This window comes from Mirounga angustirostris, unplaced genomic scaffold (genome assembly GCF_029215605.1).
Source record: "Mirounga angustirostris isolate CCGP_5_RB_7025 unplaced genomic scaffold, mMirAng1.0.hap1 SCAF_5, whole genome shotgun sequence".
NCBI classification, from domain to species: Eukaryota; Metazoa; Chordata; class Mammalia; order Carnivora; family Phocidae; genus Mirounga; species Mirounga angustirostris.
Genome location: NW_026991713.1, coordinates 16,821,559 through 16,841,929, shown reverse-complemented (window position 1 = coordinate 16,841,929; position 20,371 = coordinate 16,821,559). Strand labels below are relative to the sequence as shown.

The 20,371-nt window shown below is 45.9% G+C and overlaps 1 protein-coding gene across 3 annotated transcripts in view; it reads right to left on the bottom strand.

Annotated features, from left to right (window-relative positions):
- APPL2 (adaptor protein, phosphotyrosine interacting with PH domain and leucine zipper 2) overlaps positions 1–19,393 on the bottom strand; it is a 53,062-nt gene extending 33,669 nt beyond the window's left edge. Inside the window, exons 1-2 of one of the 3 annotated variants that reach the window (XM_045872687.3) lie at positions 19,185–19,393; positions 12,368–12,466 (exon numbers count right to left, since the gene is read on the bottom strand). In XM_045872687.3, the coding sequence (XP_045728643.1) occupies positions 12,368–12,466; positions 19,185–19,238 (153 nt within the window). In that variant the 5' untranslated portion in view covers positions 19,239–19,393. The remainder of the gene's footprint in view (positions 1–12,367; positions 12,467–19,184) is intronic. The other 2 variants (XM_045872686.3, XM_064590693.1) reach the window with 2 other exon arrangements.
- Between the last annotated feature and the right edge of the window lie 978 nt (positions 19,394–20,371).

Genomic DNA, 20,371 nt, shown 5'->3' with positions numbered 1-20,371 from the left:
AGGAATTATTTGGAAAACAAGACCAAAACAAATTAAAAACGTTAAAGCTTGCTTTTCTCCCCCCACCATTTACAAATTACTGTTCCTTCTAGTCAGTCAGTACAAAAATGTAGTGAGCAATTATGCTATACCCAACATCCAACAAAGACTCCGCCCCTGTCCTCACACAATTTACTGGGAAGCAGACAGCAAAAAATAGTTACAGGCATGATGAGAACCGCAAAGGAAAGCATGGACGTGTTAGGAGGCTCTAGCAGGAGGACGCAGATGGTCTCTAAGGAAGAATGGTTCTAAGCGGACCCCTGCAGACAGACTAGGAGTTAGCCACGGGAACCAGCTTTCCAGAAGGAGGGACCAGCATGTGGAAACGCAGCACAGACTGTCTGAAGAGCGACGAGTGTAGCCGGAGCAAGGGGTGCAGGTGTGCAGGTGAGACGTGGCTGGCCGAGCAGACAGAGTGAGGGCATGCAAGCCTCCATGGCCCACATTTAGACTAAGGGCAATGGGAATTTCTGCAGCACTGTGACATGATCAGATCCAGCAAACCCAAGAGGGCTAGGTCGGTCCTGCTGGATGGGAACACAGAAGCATAGCTGCACTGTCCTGGGAGGCCCGTTTCATGCCACTTTCACTGGCCCATATTGTTCATCTTTCTCTTCTCTGGTTTATCCCTCTTATCGCTGGCTGTGGGGCAGTTTTCCACCACAAGCCTCCGACAATTGATGCCCTCTGCCTAGAACACGTGTCTTCATTTCTAAAGCTCAGTGAAAACTTCTCTTCAGATTCAGGACTCACTCCCAACAGAGGGGCAGGGCCACAGCGTCTGACTGGGGAGGAGGGGAGGGCACCGGCCGGCCCTGGCCTTTGCTTACTTTCTAATTCACCTGGGTTTGCTCTCCCTTTAGGGGCAAGGCCTGAACTCTGCAGGGGCTTGTTTTCTTTATCGTGGCCTTCCTTTGCAAGACCCATCAGAATCCTAATCCTACTTTTTTCAGCCCTCTTTGCTGACAACTAGCCAACCTGTTCCCTGACTTCCTTCATCGGCCCCAAGGAACAGGCATTAACTGACCCTGAAACAAGCACATATAATAAAAGTTCCTGGCTTTGGAATCCTACCAGGGTGCCACTCCTTTCAAAACAAACCCGAGCTGTGGCCACGGAGCCAAGAGGAAGGCAGGTGAACAAATGCACAAGCACTAGGCCCTGCACGCACTGAGGGAGGGCGTGCAGCAGCTCCCAGCACACAGCAGCCTCTCGACAAATGTGTGATGAATGAATGCACAAACAAAGTTAGAAGACTCCTCTAAATTCCCAGTTTAAGACAATACTTGGAATCCGAGGTCAGGGGAAAATACTTCCTAACCCTACAGGTGACATCACTATGAGGCGGGTGGTATGATAAAATACCAAGAATGCACAGCATGAAACAATCAGCCAAGAAATCAGCCTGCCGATCATCTCCAGCAGAGCTGTTTGGAAGGTCAAAGTGCATGGGAAAGGGTCTTGACCCACTCACTGGGCTGACAGCCTGTTGTATCAGAAAATCCCTCGCTCCTCTTCTCTGAGTTAGTAACGGAGGGTTTAGGGTGGCTTTGCTTAAGCTACTTTAAGCATCTGCCTGGGGGCAGCACCATGTGGACTGGGATTTGCAGACCTACAGAATCGTCCTAACAACAGCAGCTAGCACGGAGAGGATTTAATCCATGGCAGATGCCACACCAAGTGTATTCCATGTGTTACCTCATTTAATTCTGACAACCCTATAAGGTAGGTTCTGATTATTAACTCATTTTTACAGATGAAGAAACAGGCAGCACAGAAAGGTTGAGACATTTGCCCAAGGTCACACAGCTACTTAGCAGCAGGGTTGGGATGTGAGCCCACATCTGTCCCATTCTAAGATCCACACACTTAAACACTACTCTCCAAGATCCCAAGTCCTGCTAAGAGCTGAGGCGGCCTACGCTTTAGCCTGAAGTTGACAAACTTTTCCTCTAAGGGCCAGATAGACATTACTTGTGGAGATGGTCTCGGTCACAACTACACACTCTGCTGTTGGAACATGAAAGCAGCCATAAACAAGACAGAAAGGAATGAGTGTGGCTTCCTTCATTTAAACATTATTTACCAAAACAGAAAGCCAGCCCAAGGGTGTAAATTGTTGATCCTGCTTTAGATATTAAATGTCTCTAGAGACCCACCCCCAGGAGGCTCTCCATTAAGCTACAATATTTCAAATTCAAGGAACATTTTCCATTTTTTTTAAAAAAGATTTTATTTGAGAGAGAGAGCACAAGCAGGGGGAGCTGCAGGCAGAGGGAGAAGCAGGCTCCCTGCTGAGCAAGGAGCCTGATGTGGGTCTTGATCCCAGGACCCTGGGATCAGGACCTGAGCCGAAGGCAGACGCTTAACCAACTGAGCCACCCAGGTGCCCTCATTTTCTACTCTTTTAAGTCATTCTTTATTTTAGCTAAAACTAAAATATTACTGCCCCATATCTGTATCCTTTAGAGACTGGTCAACAGATATGATAACTACCCTCCCTGCCTTCAAACTAAGCAAGAAGCACGGGCTACTTGGATTCTTCTCTACCACTTAGTGGCAAACGCTCCAAAGGGAATAATGGAAAACCTGCCAGAGTGCCGCCGGCGTCAGACTGCACCCAGGCTGGGGGGGGGGGGGGGGGCGGCGGGGGGGGGGAGTGCTCCTGGGCCCCCTGCACAAAGCCAAGAAGGGGGCACAACATTCAACCGCTGCTTTCCACAACTACTGTGTACAACTGGACTCTGCCAGGTCTCGCCCCGAAATACCCTGTGAAAATGCTGTGTATTTTCAGATGTGTGTGATTCCAGGCTGCAAGATTCTGCTCGGCCAGTATGATCTCACTGGGAACAAATGACAGGTCCAAAACGGCCTGTCACCTGCCCTGAAAAGTGAACTTCTGTGCAGAGCACATGCCATGAAAAATCTTTTGAACTAGACCAACTTTAAACTTACTCACACTTAATCTATTGTACACAGAGGTTTTACGAAATGCTTTGCCCACATCAGCCAATTAATCCACACCCTGTGAGGTCAGCCCACACAATTATCTCTGCAACAAGGCCTGCAAAACTGGAGCTTGGGTGCAGAGTAAATATTAGCAACAGCAATTACACAGACAGCTGCTAACATTCAGCGAGTCTTTTCTAAGTACCGGACAGTGCTGTTAAGTGCTTTTCATATTTTATCACATTTAATCCTTACAGTGCACCTATCAGGTAGGGACTATTACCAAATGAGGAGACAAAGGCTCAGAAAGGATAACAACTTTTTTTTTTTAAGATTTTATTTACTTGACAGAGAGAGACACAGCGAGAGACGGAACACAAGCAGGGATAGTGGGAGAGGGAGAAGCAGGCCTCCCGCGGAGCAGGGAGCCCGATGTGGGGCTCGATCCCAGGACCCTGGGATCATGACCTGAGCCGAAGGCAGACGCTTAACGACTGAGCCACCCAGGCACCCCGGATAACAACTTTTTAAAATCACAACTAATATCTGGCGAGGCAAAGACCCAATGCAGATCTGCTGGACTTGAAATCTAAATGCCACGTTTTTAACACTATGCTATTTCCAATCTAAAGTGCAAACCTGTTATCTGGCTGGTACTCAGCGGGCATGTCTCGCTGGGCCCATGGATAGGAACATAAATCCCACACTTTCTTCTAGCTGTAGTTCAAGCAACAGAAGTGGCCTAAAATTTAGACTCTAAATCGAGTTCCACGAGTCAGATTTCTGCGACATTCTGGAACCATTCTTTGGCTATTCACTATGCTATTTAATGCCTGCTAAGAATCCTTAAAAAAGATAACCCAGTGACGTGTTTACTGACAGCATCTCCTACGTGACATCGAACCTCCATGGCTCCTGTCAAGGCAGAAATACCCGTGGTCAGCAAACCTGAAAGAAAAACCATGCTTTTAGCAAAGGACTGTTTATCTTGGGGTGGCACAGAGCGTTCCGGCAACTGTCACTGTCACCCCAACCACCCAGAGGCCCCTGCTGGTGGCACATCCCTGGTGGAGGGCAATGGTGAGGCTGGGAGCAGGGGCAGAGGAAATCCCCTGGGGTCAAAGTCACCATGCAGGCCCTCGCTTCCATCCCAGCCATGTTGCCTCAAGCTCAGGCGTGGAAAGTCTCGCTCACCACGTGCTTCCCCCCAAGCCGGGCTCCAGGAGCCCTCGAGCTGGGCCGCGCACAGGAGTAGTGAGGAGCGCGAGGAACCAAGGCAGGACGCTGTGCTGGGGGGCAGGCCGTGAGTGGGGGACGCTGGGGACGGGGACGTTACCCTGGAGGCAACAGGGAAGCCCCGAGCCACGGGCGCAGGACAGCGACAAGATCCGACTTGAGCGGAGGAAAACTCAAGAGTGGCCGTGGTGGCGAGGAGCACCGAAGGGGGCACGGCAGGAGGCTCGGGAGCCCACCCGAAGAGTTGGAGCGAGGGATGAGAACAGTCTCCAGAATGTGGAGGCCGTGGGGAGACCTGGGGGTTGTTCTGAGGCAAAAATGACAGCGCGCAGCGTGTGAGGAGGCGGCGAAACCCCAGAAAGCCGGCCTCCGGTCGGCGGCGGGCTGCGCCGGCGCTCAGCGGCGCACGTCCGCAGCCCAGGCCCTCCCTCGACGCCCGCGGCACCGACGGCCCCAGCACTCCCAGGGGCCAGGCCCGGTGCGGGCACTGGAGCCGGCGAGTCGGCTCTTGCGGTCTCACGGTCCAGAGGGCCAGGGAGACCGCGCTCGCTGCCCCGGAAGTGCTCGCCCCAACGAGGCACGGGGCATCCGGCACGCGGGCGCGCTTCGGCTGAGGAGGGAGAGCCGGAAGGAAGGGAAGGTGCCAGAGACACCTCGGAGGTGACGTCTTCAAGCCGGGAAGGCCGTTTGTCAGGGCAAGGGGTTGATGGGGGCTGTTGGCAGCAGGAACGGCAGAGGAGAGTCTCAAGGCATGTGGGGGGCCTGGCACATTCTGGAACAGCCAAACACCCCTAGAGGAGTAGGCGGATACTCAGTTCGTGAAGAGCTTTGCGCACCTTGCTGAGGAGTTCAAACTCAACTGCACTGGGAGCCAGGGAAGCGTGTGAAGACAGGGAGGGAGGGAGGTTTGGATATAGAGGAGGGACTGAAAGGGGAAGACACCTCCGGAAGGCAGGAAGATGGATCAGAGAGTGCTGGATCTGGTAAGAGCGGAGCACTCACTCCCCACAGCACCAATAGGCCAGTGTCTTGAATAAAGACCCAGAGACAAGGACTAGAAACAGACTCTGAAATGGCCAGGCTTGCTGAAGGGATCTTAGCTCTGGAAGCAAATAGAGACGAAGCAGAGGAGGATTCCAGTGCGATTCTGGAGAACTTAAGGGGCAGGCAGCAACAGGATGCCAAGAAAGGAGAAAGACCTAGAAGGACGGGCAGAGAACTAGGAGGGGACCGGAAGGGACCTTGTCACAGGAACCAAAGCAAGACCACTTCGGGGGGGGGGTGTCATTAAAGGATCAGGTGTTTGCCCAGGGCCCAAGGGTGGAGAGGCTCCGATTTAGGCACTAGGCCGCCCCTGAAGCAAGGGGAGGAGAGAGGCCAGACTGAGGAGCGGGCATCAACCATCCAGTGAGGAAGTGAAGAGAGCAAGTATAGACTGCTCTGTCAACAAAGTCAGGATCAGAGGACCAGGCTTCTATTTAACCCAAATAACAGCCCCAGTATAACGTGCTATCTTAACTAATGTTATTTTAAGCCTTAGAAGATGATTAACACCCAGAGCCCTTCGTGCCAGGAACTGATCGTAGCCCTTCAAGGGTAAACACTATTAACCTTCACAATAATCAATGAGGTGGCCATGATTACAGTCTCTGTTACCTGATAAGGAAATTCAGGCTAACAAGTGACCCTCCCAATATCACAGAGCAAGTGGCCAAGCCAGCACTGGAACTCAGATCTGATGAGTTCAAGGCCATACCCTTAACCCTTGTACCTAAGTGAATGAGCCTCGTCCAGAATCATCTTTCATATTAATCTGAATGCCGTAAAGCCATCCTGAGGAAAAGCTGTAGGTCCTGCACGCAAAACAAGTGCAGGAATCCCAGTGGTTTCTAGAAACCACTCAGGCGCTCTGCTCCCTCACTGAAGCTACATACATATTTCTCCTCAGTCCCTGTCATAGCAACCTCAATTTGACTGGTTTTCAGGGCTATTAAAATGCACTGACTAAAACAATCATGCATAAAAACTCATTCAACAAGTCACTTTAGTCACAAAAAGGAATTGGCTTCCACCTCTCACATACAGTGGGCCCCTGTTTCCACGGGGGACACATTCCCAGAGCCCTAGTGGATGCCCGAAATTGTGGCTACTGCTGAACTCTATATATACTGTTTTTTCCTCCACATACATGCCTATGATAAAGTTGAATTCATAAATTAGGCACAGTGAGAGATTCACAATAATAACAAAATGGAAAAATTATAACAATACAGATGACCCTTGAATGACATGAATTTGAACTGTGCAGGTCAACTTACTCAAAAACTTTTTTCAATAAATACATACAGTGCTGTAAATGTATTTTCTCCTCCTTGTGATTTTCTCAATAACACCTCTTCTCTAGCTTGCTTTATTCTTTTTTTTTTTTTAAAGATTTTATCCATTTATTTGAGAGAGAGCAAGAGAATGAGAGAGAGCACATGAGAGGGGGGAGGGTCAGAGGGAGAAGCAGGCTTCCCGCCGAGCAGGGAGCCCGATGCGGGACTCGATCCCGGGACTCCAGGATCATGACCTGAGCCGAAGGCAGTCGCTCAACCAACTGAGCCACCCAGGCGCCCTAGCTTACTTTATTCTAAGAGTACAGTACATGGTATATACAACATACAAAATATGTGTTAATCAACTCTGTTTTTGGAATGCTTCTGGTCAACAGGAGGCCATTACTAGCTAAGCTTTGGGGGATTTTCAGCTGTATGGGGGTCAGTGCCCCAACCCCTGCATTATTCAAGGGCCAACTGTATAGTGTAACAAAAGCTAATGTGAATGTGGTCTCTCTCTCAAATATCTCATTGTGCTATACTCACCCTCCTTCTTGTGATGATATGAGATGAGAAGATGCCTATGCGGTGAGGTGGAGTGAGGTGAATGATGTAGCACTAGGTACTACTGACCTTCTGACGATATGTCGGAAGGAGGAGCGCCTGCTTCCAGACTGCAGTTGACTGTGGGTAACAGGAACAGCAGAAAGTGAACCCGTAGCTAAAGGGGGAACTGCTGTGCTACACAGCTGTTTGGCCGTCCTATAGTGGGGGTTGTTCTATAGTGACAAGAAAAACCTTGGAAAGCTCCCACTTCCTTAGCCTCTGCTGCCACTTCTGGAGGCCAGTATGTCAAAAGAGTAGAGCGTAGTGGTTCAGGGTGAGAGTGCAGGTCTTGGAGTCAAAGACCTGACTGCAAATTCTAGTTCTGTCACTGTGATATTAGGCAAAATACATAACCTGAGTCTTAGTTTACTGATCTGCGAACACATGCTATAGTAATACCTCTCCTTTCTTATGAGATTCTACAAAGGAGATGCCGAGCCTAGCTTGTGGTATGTTTCTGCACCCAATAAATGGAAACCATTATTTCTATTATTAAAATACGCAGTTCTGACCCTATCTGCCTGCCAAATCCTTCCCCGGCCCTATTATAAGCTCATACTCCTGGAAGCCCACTCCTCTCATTTTGTTTCCCAACAGGTGCATTAGCTTGCTGAGCTTGAGATCTCTATACAGGGGCCCCTTGAACAATGCAGGGGTTAGAGGGGCCGGCCCCGCCTTGCGCAACCAAAAATCTGCATATAACTTCTAGCTGCCCCAAAACTTAATAGCCTACTAGTGACCAGAAGCCTTACTGATAACATCAACAGTCAACACAAGTTTTATATGTTATATGTATTATATACTATATTCTTACAATAAAGTAAGCCAGAGAACATAAAATGTTATGAAGAAAATCTTAAGAGAGGGGCCCCTGGGTGGCTCAGTTGGCTAAGCATCCAACTCTTGGTTTTGGTTCAGGTCATGATCTCCGGGCCGTGAGATCAAGCCCCTTTGGGCTCCGTGCTCAGCGGGGAGTCTGCTTGGCATCCTCCCTCTGCCCCGCCCCCAACTTGTGCGCATGCGTGCACTCACGCTCTAAATCTTTACCAAAAAAAGAGAAAATCTTAAGAGAAAATACATTTACAGTACTGTATTTATCAAAAAAATCCACGTATAAATGGACCTGTGCCGTTCAAATTCATGTTGTTCAAGTGTCAACTGTATATCATCATTTCTAAAGAAGAATTTTTTTCTTTATAATACCAAATTTCTGTGTATCTTCTCTTCAAAATATTTTACTCCTATCACCTCCTACTGCTACCTATTACCCCAATTTGAAAAGATACTATTCCCACCTCCAATTTGGGCTTTTAGTTTTTAGGATCTGTCGTTCTGTATTCAAGAAGGCTGAAGAACGGTTGTAGAGATTGAACAATGTTTCCTGCTTACATTGAACAATGTAAGTCTGCTTCGCTGAAGGAAATGAAAGAGCCTTAACCATGGCTCTCACTTCAAAAAACATCCATCCGAAATTTACTTAAAGAAAAAAAAATTCTATCCAGACTGAAGGCACTAACTACAGAGGTCCATTGTCTGTTGGAGACAGATTCCAAGAATTGCCGGGTTTTGTAATACTGCTGGGGACATTTCATGGGTCCCTGTTTTCTCAAAACAATATTCACAAGGAGATTACCTAAGTAAACTTCATTGTAAGACCCTAATAAATCTATTCTTAAAAGATTTAAAAAAAATTTTTTTAAAGATTTTATTTATTTGACAGAGAGACACAGCGAGTGAAAGAACACAAGCAGGGGGAGGGGCAGAGGGAGAAGCAGGCTTCCTGCTGAGCAGGGCGCTCAATGAGGGGCTCAATCCCAGGACCCTGGAATCCTGACCTGAGCCAAAGGCAGACGCTTAACGACTGAGCCACCCAGGCGCCCCGAGATTTAAAAATTTTTAACCTCTCCAAGAAAGAAAATTATGGCAGATATTTTGATTATTTATGTAATTCTGTGTATCAAATGTATGAAACGCAAAATCTGAGATTTAACTGAATATGGACACAGATGCGTTCAGACACTAAGGAGATTTTAAACTTATCTAGCCAATCATCTTCAAGACAGCAGATCTTTTTATGTAACCCATCTCTGCTCTTAGTGCATGAGAAACGTGTACTACTTCCTTCGTTCAAATGACCTTTAACAAGGTACTCAGTTCCCACGGCCTGCAAAGGCACATCTGACAGTCAAAAGACCAGACGTGACTTCAGGGACTGCTGTAAAATACTGAAAACAGCTCATGAACTATAGCTTCATTCTAGCATGTAAGTCAAATAAAATTTAAAATTTCCCCCAAATCAGCTACAATCAGCAAAACTGCTCACAGAACTTTCCTCTAGTTTTCCTCACTCTTCCTCTTTCTAAAACTGAGGTCCAGTGGCTGTCGCCCTATCAGAATACAGAAATTTACCATGTGGTCTGATTCAAAGTGAATCATTTATCATTTATCAGCAGCATAAACCTGGTTTTTAAAATACAATAATGCAAAAACATCTTGCTAAGTGCCTGTGTTTTAAAAAATGAGATTATAAAACCCTATTAATTTAATTCAACAGGTCTAGGTATAAAATATTTAAGTAATGATGCTAAATAAACCAAGAAAACATAACTTAGGGGGAGAAAGTTGAGTGAAAACACTGATAAGTATTACTACACACACATATACACACACCGATACATACATGTATATAAACAAATTCATCAAAGACAAAGAAGTTTCGTTTTTTGTTTTTTTTGTTTTTTTTTAAAGATTTTATTTATTTGAGAGAGAGAGAATGAGAGACAGAGAGCATGAGAGGAAGGAGGGTCAGAGGGAGAAGCAGACTCCCTGCCGAGCAGGGAGCCCGATGCGGGACTCGATCCCGGGACTCCGGGATCATGACCTGAGCCGAAGGCAGTCGCTTAACCAACTGAGCCACCCAGGCGCCCCGAAGTTTCGGTTTTTTTTAATTACAAAGAAACAAAAGAAGACACTTAAGCCTTCACATAAACCTGAAAACCAGCTGACCCTGACCCAGCCGATCTGGATGCCACTGGCCACTGCTTGGATCTGTCGCTGAGTCTGGCAGCACTAACCAGCCCTTCCCATGAGCCTCTGCTGCAGGAAATGCCGAGGAAGGAGGAAGGGTTTCTGGCCAGTAGAGAACCCATGTGATAATCATGTGGTGTGAATTAAAAGCCGGTTTACAGACTCTTGGAATGCACGACCCACTTAATTTTGGCAAAATGTAGTTTTCTGGCTCAAAAGAAAAAACGCGTAAGAAAGCCTCTGGACATCTCCAAGTAAATGATTCTGACAGACATGGAGAGGCAGAACAGAGACTCTTGGGAGTGACAGAGACATCGTCCCTTAAGTCGTGGGCTCCTAAACCTTAAATGGGAGACAAGTCATTTAACGACAATATTCAAATTACTGAACAGCAAGTAAGTTCAGGTCCAAGTCCAGGGAAAAAAATTTCTATTTTCTTAAATTTTGAACATGTAGGGGATATAAAAACATACAATATAAATAGGGTTTTAAAAAATCAACATAATATGTCTCCAGTTTCTGAATGTCTTACCAAAACAACAAGTAGATTCACAATGAGCACATGATTTGTTTGGGTTTTAAAATCAGTCCCAATTAAGTTACACTTGTATAATACAGTAGAGTTTGCAAATCTGTATCTCCAGCCTGAACTCTAGATCGGGAACTTTCAACAAGCTCTTTCTCCACTTTGATGTCCCATGGACACCTCAAAATCAGCCTTTCAAGAAAGAATTATGATTGGTATCCCTGCCATTCCACACACACACACACACACACACACACACACACACACCCTCCATCTCTTCTATGTGCTCCCAGCTATCCACCCTGTTGTTCAAGTCAAAGACCTGGACATCATTCTGCACTCATCCTTCACACATCTGACCCCTTCACATCCAGTGAGTCACCATTCTGTCTCTTGAACACCTCTGAATTTCATCCACTTCTTTCCATTTCTACTGCCACTTCCCTAGTTCAGGCTGCCCCAGGTTTCGTAGCTGGGAGTTTGGGCTTCAGGTCCGGGCTGACTTGCTCTGCCATGTAGTAACGGGATGGACTTGGACAAGTCACTTGTCACTGGAATCCTTAAGTCTCCTAACCTATAAAATGAGGCTACTGCCAACAATGCCCACCTCACAGAGTTGCTGTAAAAGTCCTGAAATCATGCCCAGAAGCTACGAAATACTCAATCTCGACTGTCACAATCCTCCTCTCTTTGGGTGCTGAGCACAATTCCTCTGGGTTAGGCGACCTCCTCTCCTAGTGGTGCTAACACTCTTAGATAAATGTTTTCGGTCTCCCCACCCAAACATAAACTCTCTAATGGCAAGGACTGAGTCTTCTTCCCCTATACGATATGAATAAATGACTAATAAAACAATAATAATAAATGATCATATATGAATATCAAGAGCTATATAAGAAATGACTACATACAATTATTAGTATATATTATATACTGAATGTGGTATCTCTTTAGAGATCGTCGATGAGAAAAAGAAACAGTGACATATACAGATTTAAGTCAGCAAGGAATCAATAATAAAAAGCATCAGCAAGCCATTAATATTTTGACGTGCAACATAATGAATTTTAAGTAATTTGTAAGTCTTCCCTTAGAACGTAACATACACAGGCACTTCTCAATCTTAAAAAAAATTCACTTTTGCTACTCAGCAATTTATTTTCCATTGTTCTGCAAGTCAGAGATATTTGTTCCTCAAAACAAAGAAGCCACCCGACAGTTTCAGAAGTGTGACTCAAGCCTTCTCAGAAGAAGCACGTGGAAAACCCTCCCTACCCTCCTGCCTGGACGTCTAAGAGTCCCATTTATGAGAAAGACAAAGAACATGTCTCAGGATACTGACCCCGCTCATTCACAAATAGGAAGAGGAGATTCAGATGTTCCCCTCTGGGGCTGAGTCTTTTAAAAAATTAAAACCAGTGACGTGGTCCTCCTCTACTGGTTTTACTAGTTACAGGAAAATTACCCACTTTCTTAAGCAGAGAAAACAGACTGTCCTCAGTGTTTTAAGGTGAACGGACTTGAGGAAGACAATTCTGATTCTACTTCCAAATTTTCAATGGTATTGTTCTGACTCAAATTTCTCAGCCCCTTGAGAGAAGTCCAAGATGAGGGCAGGGGGCTCCTACTCTCCTCCTCTTGGGGGGAAGGCACAGCAGGATACCTGGGCTCCGTAGACGCGCTGCATTGCCTGGAGCAGCTGGTTGGTATAATCCGTGAGGGTACCAGCATCTTCCTCAAATACACTCAGTAAAGAGCGAGTCTACGAGAAAAGAAGAAGTTGACTTTATTTCTGAGTGGAAACGTTACAAAGGAGGTAGAAAACACATACACACACACACTCCCCTCTCTGAAATGGGGAAGGAAGGTGCCAATTCTCCGGCTTTATTCTTTTACCGATAATACTAGGAAGAGTTGATTTCTGGAGCTTTAATTTAGAACTACTTTCCTAATCCTTCAGACTACAACGCAGGGGCAAACTGAATACAATTTGGGGGCCAGAGAAGGAAAGCCAATTTTTTAAAGAGTAAGACTTGAGGGCTATTATCTGTTTCGACTTAGCCCCTATCTAAGCACCAGGAGAGTCCAAAAAAAAAAAAAAAAAAGTTAAAAAGGCAGCCTCTCCTTTCCAGCCCATAAACTGCACACAACACCAGGCCTGTGTGTTTACCTGCGGTGTGGACGCCCAGCAGCGCATCACCCCAGCAGCTAACCATCTGTCTGGTTTTCTGCAAACTTGGACATCTTGCAGGGGTGCGTCATTCTTTCCTCCTAAGCTACTACAGTCAATTTCCATGTCTTTCGTCACCTTTTATTCAACTAATTTTAAACGTGTAGCCAGGAAATTTCGTATACTCTGGGTCCACCAGCAGTAGATCTGGGCACAAAACTGAAATCTCAACTTAACAAGAATGCTAGCTCCATTCCTTCAGGAAGGCTAACCACTCAGTGCCCCAGAGCAGCTGAGCAATGTCATTTGATGGAAGGCATTTCCTATTGTTCTTGTGCACAGAGCCTGACACGTTGAACACTGAAGAAATATTTACATAGGAGATGGTGTCTAAATAAGTATTGAGGTGTCACATAAGTGACCATATCTACTCAAGGGACTTTAAGTGTCCAGCAAAGTGGGAATTTAAAATATTATGTCAGTGATAATGGGGTCTCTAAAAATAATCCATCAGGCACAGGATGGACAGAAAATTACAGAAATGCTTTTAATAAGATATCAAAGCACTTTACAAAGAACAATCTATTAAGACTCATTAACTCCCTGCATTCGAATTTCAATTCCTTCTTTCTTTTTCTAACCTCAGGTAAGAGAGCAGTGACTTACTTCAAAGCACCCTCAATCACCTGGGTGTTTGGATCATTCAGTCTCCCCTTGATTTTGTCCCCCAAACTCCAGTGTACTTGGGCCAGACACAATTGTCCTGGCTTTGCCTGAAGCCTTCAAGGCTAAAAATACCTTCTCCGAAACCAAGGTACTCTCTTCAGTAACAATCCTTATCAACAGAGGGACAAGATGCAATGAATATGGAAAATGTAAGACAGGTTTTTAAAAAGCTCTCAATGACAGCAAAATATCAGAGTTCATACAGCATATAAATTCGTGTGCCAGAGGAGAGTTCTTCAAACCTTCTAAAATTAAAAACAGTGGTAATGAAACACATGTGACCAAACAATGTTTATCATTAGTATGCATATACACTCCGATTTTTTCCTGCTCTATTCTGTTCTCTTCCATTTGTAAACAGAAATCATGACTGTGACCCACTGGCTCTGGTAATCAATGCATGGATGTCAACCAGTAAGTGAAAAACATTGGTTCCAAACTCTTCATTTTATCTTTTTAAAATATACTTTCTATTTTGGAAAAAAAAAAAAAAGAGAGAGAGAGATTGTATTCATTCACTGATGCATGCATCTCTGCCTTCATCCAGGATCTGCCGAAACATCGTGCTGGCAACTGGGATTCAGAGGTGATTAGAACCGACCCTATGTTCTCCAGGAGCTTAGAGCCTGCTCTGCCTCTCAAAGCATCTGGGATCCCCTTGGGACCATGTCAGTCCTGGGTCCAAGTTCAGGCTCTAACACTAATTCGCAGGGTTACTGGGATAATGAATATACATAAAGTGCCTACCAGTGTGTGATGTATGGTACTAGCAGCTGATACTGATTACGAAAATAATGAACTTTGATTGCTTATTAAATGCTGCACACTAAGGGCTCTACATGTACGATTTCATTTTTTTCTAAGTGAGAGCAGAGTTTATTGAAGATAGAGAGCAGATACGGATGGAGCGTCTGGGAGACTCAGAAAGGAAAGGAGCATGAGTCTCTGTAAGATTTCATTTTAACACCACAGCAATACTTATCTATACAGTTATCTATAAATGTTATCTATAGTAAAGGGCCTTTTTGTCTCTTTGTATTCATGGTGTCAGTGCTGGAGGCCCTCACTGACGTTTATTATGATTCTGGTATTTTTCTTTGCTATAACTAACATGTCTAGGAAAATGAGAAGGAAAGAATGGTACAACTGGATTGAGGCTATTTCATTTTTCTAACTACTACTGATATCCATTTAGTCGAGGCCTACTTATTGTTTTTAAAAATCTCAGGAATGAGGGACGCCTGGGTGGCTCAGTCGTTAGCTCTGCCTTCAGCTCAGGTCATGATCCTGGGGTCCTGGGATCGAGCCGCCCATCAGGCTCCCTGCTCAGCGGGAAGCCTGCTTCTCCCTCTCCCGCTCCCCCTGCTTGTGTTCCTTCTCTCACTTTGTCTCTCTCTGTCAAATAAATAAATAAAATCTTTAATAAATAAATAAATAAAACTCTCAGGAATGAAACAGAATGGAAAATGAGAAGATGAAAAGAAGGCTTATGTAAATATCCTCCACAAAGAGAAGAGAAAGAAAACGAACCCTCCTGTTTACTCTGTACCTCCTGTGTGTGAGACACTGTGCTGAGCACTAAATATTTGTTTTTTCATTTAATCCTTCCAACAACTTTATGAGGTAGATACCATGGATACTTAACCCTATTTTACAGATAATAAAACTGAGGCTCATCAAGGTCAAGAAACTTGCTCAACCTCCCACGGCTGGGAAGCAGCAGGGCTGGGATGTCAATCCAGGTCCAACCGGCACCAACGGCCTGCTTCCTCCCCTGCAGGAGGCTGCACCTGTCACCCAGCTGGCCGAGCTTTATCAGTGGGCATGCGCTGTGGTCCACAGCCCAAGTCCTGCCTGTAGCCAGCTTCCCTTCGGTCATCCTGTCACGCACTTCCCTATAATAACTGCCAAATCTATATCACAAGTGTTTTGTTTCCTTACACTCTGGACAGGTTTACCATGACCACCCCCATTAGCACTGGCAAGAAAAATCCAGTCTTTCTAACTAGGCCATGATCACCACTGAGAAAAACCTGCCCAGCCATCTTAGACACTGTTTTGATACCCACATTATCAGCTCCATATCTGCTTAAATTTATATCTGGAACAACAGGAATGTTCTATAACTGAAACGTAAGGAATGAGACCAAGGACCAGTCAAAGGTACACCAGACATCAAAGACTACTTACAAGTGGGAAAGACCCTGATGCCTATCACTTATAAAGATAATAACAGCAATCGTTTACGGAGTTACTATGACATGCAGGCATGAAGACACATTACACACATTATTCATCTTCATAAGAATCCTATTAAGTAAATATTTTTATTCTAATTTTACACATGTTGAAAAACAAGCTCAGAGAGGTCGAGTAACTTGCCTAAGGTAACAGTGGCCGAATCAGGATTTCAATTCCATCTTTTTTCTACTATCCTACATTTTTAAGAGTATGCCTAGCCAGAAAAACCAAACACCCTAAGAATACAGCCTCAGCATCCACATCATCCCTCCATCTTAAAGAAGCTGGGTGTTACCTAATAAAATAGTCCTAGACATTTTTTATTCTCCAGAATAGCATCTGATCATATAATGGCACAATTTTAATAACTGATTATAAAATACACATATTATTCTCCACAATGAACACATAACCACCAGGTTGTTTTGAGGCCTCTTGCTTGAGTAAAGAAAGCCTGGTTTGGTCAAGGAGGGCTGTCGCCACTTGGACCACTCCCTGCATAATCTCAGAACTAAGTCTTTAACTTCTCTGGGCTTCAGTTTTGCCAACTGCAAAGGAAACAAACACACAAAAAATCAAGAAAACAGCAAGTAATACCGCTTTTGTCTTCACCTTATCTCAAAAGCGGACTACTTACACAAAAGCCAATAAGCCCCTGCAGAAGTCTGAGTGGCAGCAGCTCAAAGCTGCGTTTGTGTTCCTACCGCAGCCCATTCACACGGCCCTGGCCCTGCTTTCCTTATCTGTCTCCCGGGACAGACTGTGCCCCGTGGAGGGCAGGCACTCCTACCTTGTCACTATATTCCCAGCATCTAGTGGCGCCTGGCAAGGAGCAGAGGCTCCCGGACGGCAACGGAGACAAGTAGCTTTGTCCCCAAAACATTCTGCCTCTCACATATCAGATGTAACCAGAAATGATATGTATACGCACAGACTAGTCTTCAGTACACCGTGCTGTACTAAAAAGGACGAAATGAATAGATGTGTCTAAGGACGGTCAACTGCTATTCAGCTCCTCTTGGGTCACTGAGTTCAATTACAAAAGCTTTTGTGTTCACTTAATGAATCATGTGCAGGTTGCTGCAGCAACCCTCATAACTACTCCTCATAAAACTAGAAGAAACAAACAATAGATGGTTTCTTAGGATCTCTTCCTTTCAGTGAAACATTTTAGGTCACCGGTGATAGAAAGGCCAGGTGCCAGGTAGCTGGACCAACTTGAACAACATAGGCTAGACTGCCTGGGTTCCAATCCTGGCTCTGCCACTGTATAGTATATAATCTTGGGCAAGTTATTTAACTTTTCTACTCCTTGGTAACTTTCATAGGAGACCTACTTCAAAAGATTGTTGGGAATATTAAGTGAATTAATACAGGTAAAGCATTTCGAATAATGCCTGGCGCATAAAAGGCATGTGTGATATAGGTGTTTGCTATTGTTTTTATTCTTTACACATAAAAGGAATTAGATTAACTTTTCTCCAGTTCCAAATCTATGGGTTTCCTTGGGAATAAGGCCACTTTAGGCACACGCCCCATATAAGACTGCTAAATAAATATATTCCGATGATTATCAAAGCCTTCTTGAAAGTTAGCTTCCGCTGAACAACCTCATGAAGAATCCTGGTAAGGTGACACCCAAGTCCCAAAAGCAGTAACAAATTCCCTACATTAAGAAGAACATTATATAGGAATGCCAATGCCACTGAACCTCCTCTTCCACATACAAGCTCAAAATTATAAACCATGCAATATAATATAATTTTAAGCTTCTAAAGCCCCTTAAAGATCAACTGCTCCACATCCCTCATTCTGCAGATGAGAAGACTGAGTCAACCACAGGGTAAGGATAAGTGACTTGCCTCAATCACGTAAGCTAGTGGTAGAGCAAGAATTAGGATCCAGTTTTCCTGCCTTGTTTGCCAGTCCTCTCTCTGCTTCCTCCCAGCTGAGCAAACCCTGTAAACCACTCAGAAATGGTGCATATTCACTTATGTGAGAGTCAGAAATGCAGAATGTGACTTCGCGATGAGGGCAACACAGGAGAATCAGTCAGCACAACCTCTCTGACCTGGCTCAGCCATCACCATGCTCAGTTAGGAAAGCAATATATCTTTGCACTTCTGGAATACAAAGCAAACAGAAATCCCTGTTCAAAATGGTATCCTTAGAAATTCTACATTATTCTCTTCATATCTCACATTATGTGTGAAGACAGACAAAATGACTTCTCCGAAGGGCTTCGGTCCCATTAAAATGCCACAAGTCTAGAAACTTCAAAGAGGTCTTTGAAAAGTCAATCAGACCAGCGGATGCCAATTAAAAAAAAAAAAAAAAAAGCCACAGCTTGCTCAAGTTTCTTGCCTACCCTAAGGAAGATCACAAAGAAATGGACACAGGCAACTAAGCACACGGCCCTTTGACTGCTGATTCTAAACTGGCAAGATGCAGAGTGGGTAAGTAAAAAGTAAGTAAGACCATCAAAAGATCATCCCAGGAGTGCAATTTGCTAAGAATAAGGAAGGGAACCGAAAAGAGAAGGAAAACAGTTAATCTCATTCTAATTTTTCAAGAGTTGAGACACCTGGGGATAAAAAGGCTGATTTAAATAAACCCAGGGATGCGGAACCAGGAGAGGAGATATGAAGCCAGGCAGTGCTAATGCGGAGCAAAAAAGTTCCCTGAAGAAAAAGGGCACTGAATTATGAACTCCTGTCATTCTGCACTCATCTGCTCTATTTACACAGCAGCTTTCATCTGCAGAGCTCCGAGGACTTAACTTTCATCTCGAGCGTGCTAATGAAGTCCCCCTGTGCGACAAATGGGGCAGGTGTTGTAATTTTCTCTTGACAAAATGGGAAAACCGTGCCGAAGGGTACCGGAAAGAGAGCTGGACTCTCTGCCTCCCATCTTGGCCCTAAATCCACCAGGACCCATCGCATCAGTAAGTAGCAGTAGTAGTAGTAACTAAGATTGACTACTTCTTCTGTACCAGACGTTGCCCGCTAACAACTTTACAGGCATCCCCTTATTTAATTCTGACAATTCTATGAGGCGGGGACAATTATTATCCCTGTGTTACAGATGTAAAAACTGCGGCACAAAAAGGTTATTTTTCCGAGGCACTCAGCAAAGCCACGGAGCCCGAGTTTGGGCCGGGCAGCGTCAGCTTCGGCTGACTCTGGAAAAGGGGTCACGACACAAAGACTCCGGCCGCGGGGGCGGGGGGGGCCCTTTCTCGGGTTGTCCAGCCCCGCCTGCGGGGTGCCCCCTCCCGGCCTCCACCCCGGGACTCGAGGGGCCTCCCGTCCCCGGGCAAGGCGACCGGAGCGGCGGGAGGTACCTGGGGGCTGTCCTGCAACGCCTCCTCCAGCAGGAGCTTGTCCACGGCGGGCATGGTGGCGCGGGGCCGGGCAGAAGGACGGAGGGCGGGAGGCGCGGCCGCCGAGGGTGCTCCGGGCTGAAGCGACGCGGCTGACTGTCCGTGCCCGCCGCGGCCCCGCGCGCCCACGCCAGGCCAGCGGCCGCCTCCCGCGTAGCCGCCCGCCCGCCGGCCCTCCTCCCAGCCCCGCCCTCCGCGGAGCCCGATCAACAGGAAGTGTGGCGAGCGCGCGGCCGGGCCACCGGAAGTGTGGCGACCCCGCTTCCGCCGCGCCGCGCCTCGTGGGAAGCCGCAGAGTCCCAGGCTGGCTCAGTGGCTCGGTGCTCGCCGGACTCGTCGAGGTCTGTGGTTAGGGGGCCGGATACTTAGGCTGGTCAAAGCCCCAAACCGGGAACGATAAGCCTTTATCTACTTGCGCCTACCCAGAAGACTTCTGAATCGAAGGAGATAGGAGGGAACAGATTTTGTCCCCGTGACCTTCGCCACTTTTTTAAGGAGGGAAGAGCCTACACTTGCCACACCACTTTTTCTAGATAAATCCCAGTGCCCCCATGACAGCTCTGAGCGCAGAGGTCACCTAATTCTAAGAACAATGGATAAGTGAATCATCTGTGTTATTCAGAAGCCATTGTGGAAACCAGAGCGATAGGATTTGAGCAGTAGAATCAGACCTCGTCCTCGTGGTTTGTTGTGTTTCGTCATTTTGGAAAATTTCACAATCTAGGTTTTAGAATTGGAAGAAATACATAATCTAGTAAAGTTGTTCTCGTTTAGAGGTTAGAACACGGGCCCCAGAGAATGAGTGACTTGGTCAGGGTCAGACTAGGAAAGGTGGAGGAAGAAGAGAAGGAAGGAGGGGGAGCAATGGGAAGTACCTGCAAATGGAACATGACGTCTTCTTAAACCAAAGGCAAGGGTCTCAGAAGTTCCTTCTTTAGGAATCAGTAAGATTTGTCCAACAGAACATGCTACCAAAATCAATAGACAGGATATGATAAAATTACACAAATGCTATAGAAACACTGAGGTATATTAAGGTACGATCTGAGTTACAAACACCTGAAATTCTGACGGCAGACTGCCAGACTCCATGGCCATTACTCCGAGTTGGCTGTAGCCAGCACCAACCTTTCCTGAGCCATTGTATG